This window comes from Eimeria mitis, genomic scaffold (genome assembly GCF_000499745.2).
Source record: "Eimeria mitis Houghton genomic scaffold, Emh_scaff2760, whole genome shotgun sequence".
NCBI classification, from domain to species: Eukaryota; Apicomplexa; class Conoidasida; order Eucoccidiorida; family Eimeriidae; genus Eimeria; species Eimeria mitis.
The window spans coordinates 6,202-7,640 of record NW_013571104.1 but is presented as its reverse complement, the minus strand read 5'-3'; the positions used below and the strand labels follow the sequence as shown (position 1 = coordinate 7,640).

The 1,439-nt window shown below is 54.8% G+C and overlaps 1 protein-coding gene across 1 annotated transcript in view; it reads right to left on the bottom strand.

The window, feature by feature from the left end:
* Window positions 1-438: 438 nt before the first annotated feature.
* The window catches only part of EMH_0058320 (uncharacterized protein), a gene marked incomplete at both ends in the record, with an annotated part of 2,500 nt that continues 1,499 nt past the window's right edge, over window positions 439-1,439 (bottom strand). Inside the window, 2 exons of the mRNA XM_013497570.1 lie at window positions 439-910; window positions 1,024-1,439. Of these exons, the coding sequence (XP_013353024.1) occupies window positions 439-910; window positions 1,024-1,439 (888 nt within the window). The remainder of the gene's footprint in view (window positions 911-1,023) is intronic.

The following is a 1,439-nucleotide window of genomic DNA, read 5'->3' as shown; positions in this document are numbered from 1 at the left end:
CTGCTGCTGCTGCTGCTGCTGCTGCAGTTGCTGCTGCTGCTGCTGCTGCTGCTGCTGCTGCTGCTGCTGCTCACCTTTAAGGATTTCTGCCTTTCGTCGACTCCACAGACGGCCGAGGTTTGCCTTCGCCTCTGCAGCAGAGCAGCTCGCGAGGGTTTAGGGTTTAGGGTTTAGGGTTTAGGGTTTATAGAAACCACAGAAACGCAAATCTCTTATGCAGTAACATCAGCTGAGAGGGTTTAGGGTTTAGGGTTTATTGGTTAGCGTTTAGGGATTAGGGTTTAGCTTTCTATCTGGGGTGTAGGGTTTAGGGTTTACTGCCTAGTGTTTAGGGTTTAGGGTTTTGTGTAGGGTTTAGGGTTTATGGTGTACTGTCTAGGGTTTAGGGTTTACTATCGAGGGTTTAGGGTTTAGGGTTTACTGCCTAGGGTTTAGGGTTTAGGGTTTAGCGGGCCTCTCACCTGCAGGCAGTCTGCTGGCGGGGCCTGTTAGCAGCGCATGCACGACACCCCGCAGTCTCGCATCAGCAGCAGCAGCAGCAGATGCAGCAGCAGCAGCAGCAGCAGGTGCAGCAGCAGCAGCAGCAGATGCAGCAACAGCAGGAGCAGCAGATGCAGCAGCAGCAGGAACTGCTGATGCGCCGGCGGCATCTGATGCTGTTGCATTTGTTGCTGCTGCGCCTGCTGCTGCTGCATTTGCTGCTGCTGCATTTGCTGCTGCTGCATCTGCTGCTGCTGCATCTGCTGCTGCTGCATCTGCTGCTGCTGCTGCATCTGCTGCTGCAGCCGAAAGCTCACCCGTGAGCTCCTCTCTGGGTTCTGCTGGGGGCCCCCTGGGGGCCCCCAGGGGGAGTGGGGGGCCCCCAAAAGGGTAATATGTCGAGGAGGATAGCTTTGTATAGAAGACGGAGCTGAGAGAAAGAAGAAGAAACAGAAAAAAAAGAAATTAAAGAAAAGAGAGGGTTTAGGGTTTAGGGTTTAGGGTTTGGGGTTTAGGGTTTGGGGTTTAGGGTTTAGGGTTTACTCGTTCGTTTGTATCCCCTGGAAGCCTCCAAAGTGTTGGTGATGAGCGCCACCCTCCATATCTGCTGCTGCTGCTGTTGCTGCTGCTGCTGCTGCTGCTGCCCCTGTTGCTGCTGCTGTTGCTGCTGGTGTTGCTGCTAGTGTTGCTGCTGGCGTTGCTGCTGTTGCTGTTGCTGTTGCTGTTGCTGCTGCTGCTGCTGTTGCTGCTGCTGTTGTTGTTGCTGCTGCTGCTGCTACTGTTGCTGCTGCTGCTGCTGTTGCTGTTGCTGCTACTCTTGCTGCTGCTGCTGTTGCTGCTGCTGCTGCTGCTGCTGAATGCTGCGCATGCAGCAGCAAGGTCAGTGATGCGTTTTTGCTGCTGCAGCGCAGCAAGAGGAGCAGCAACAACTGCAGCAGCAAAAGATGGCCGGCGGTAGT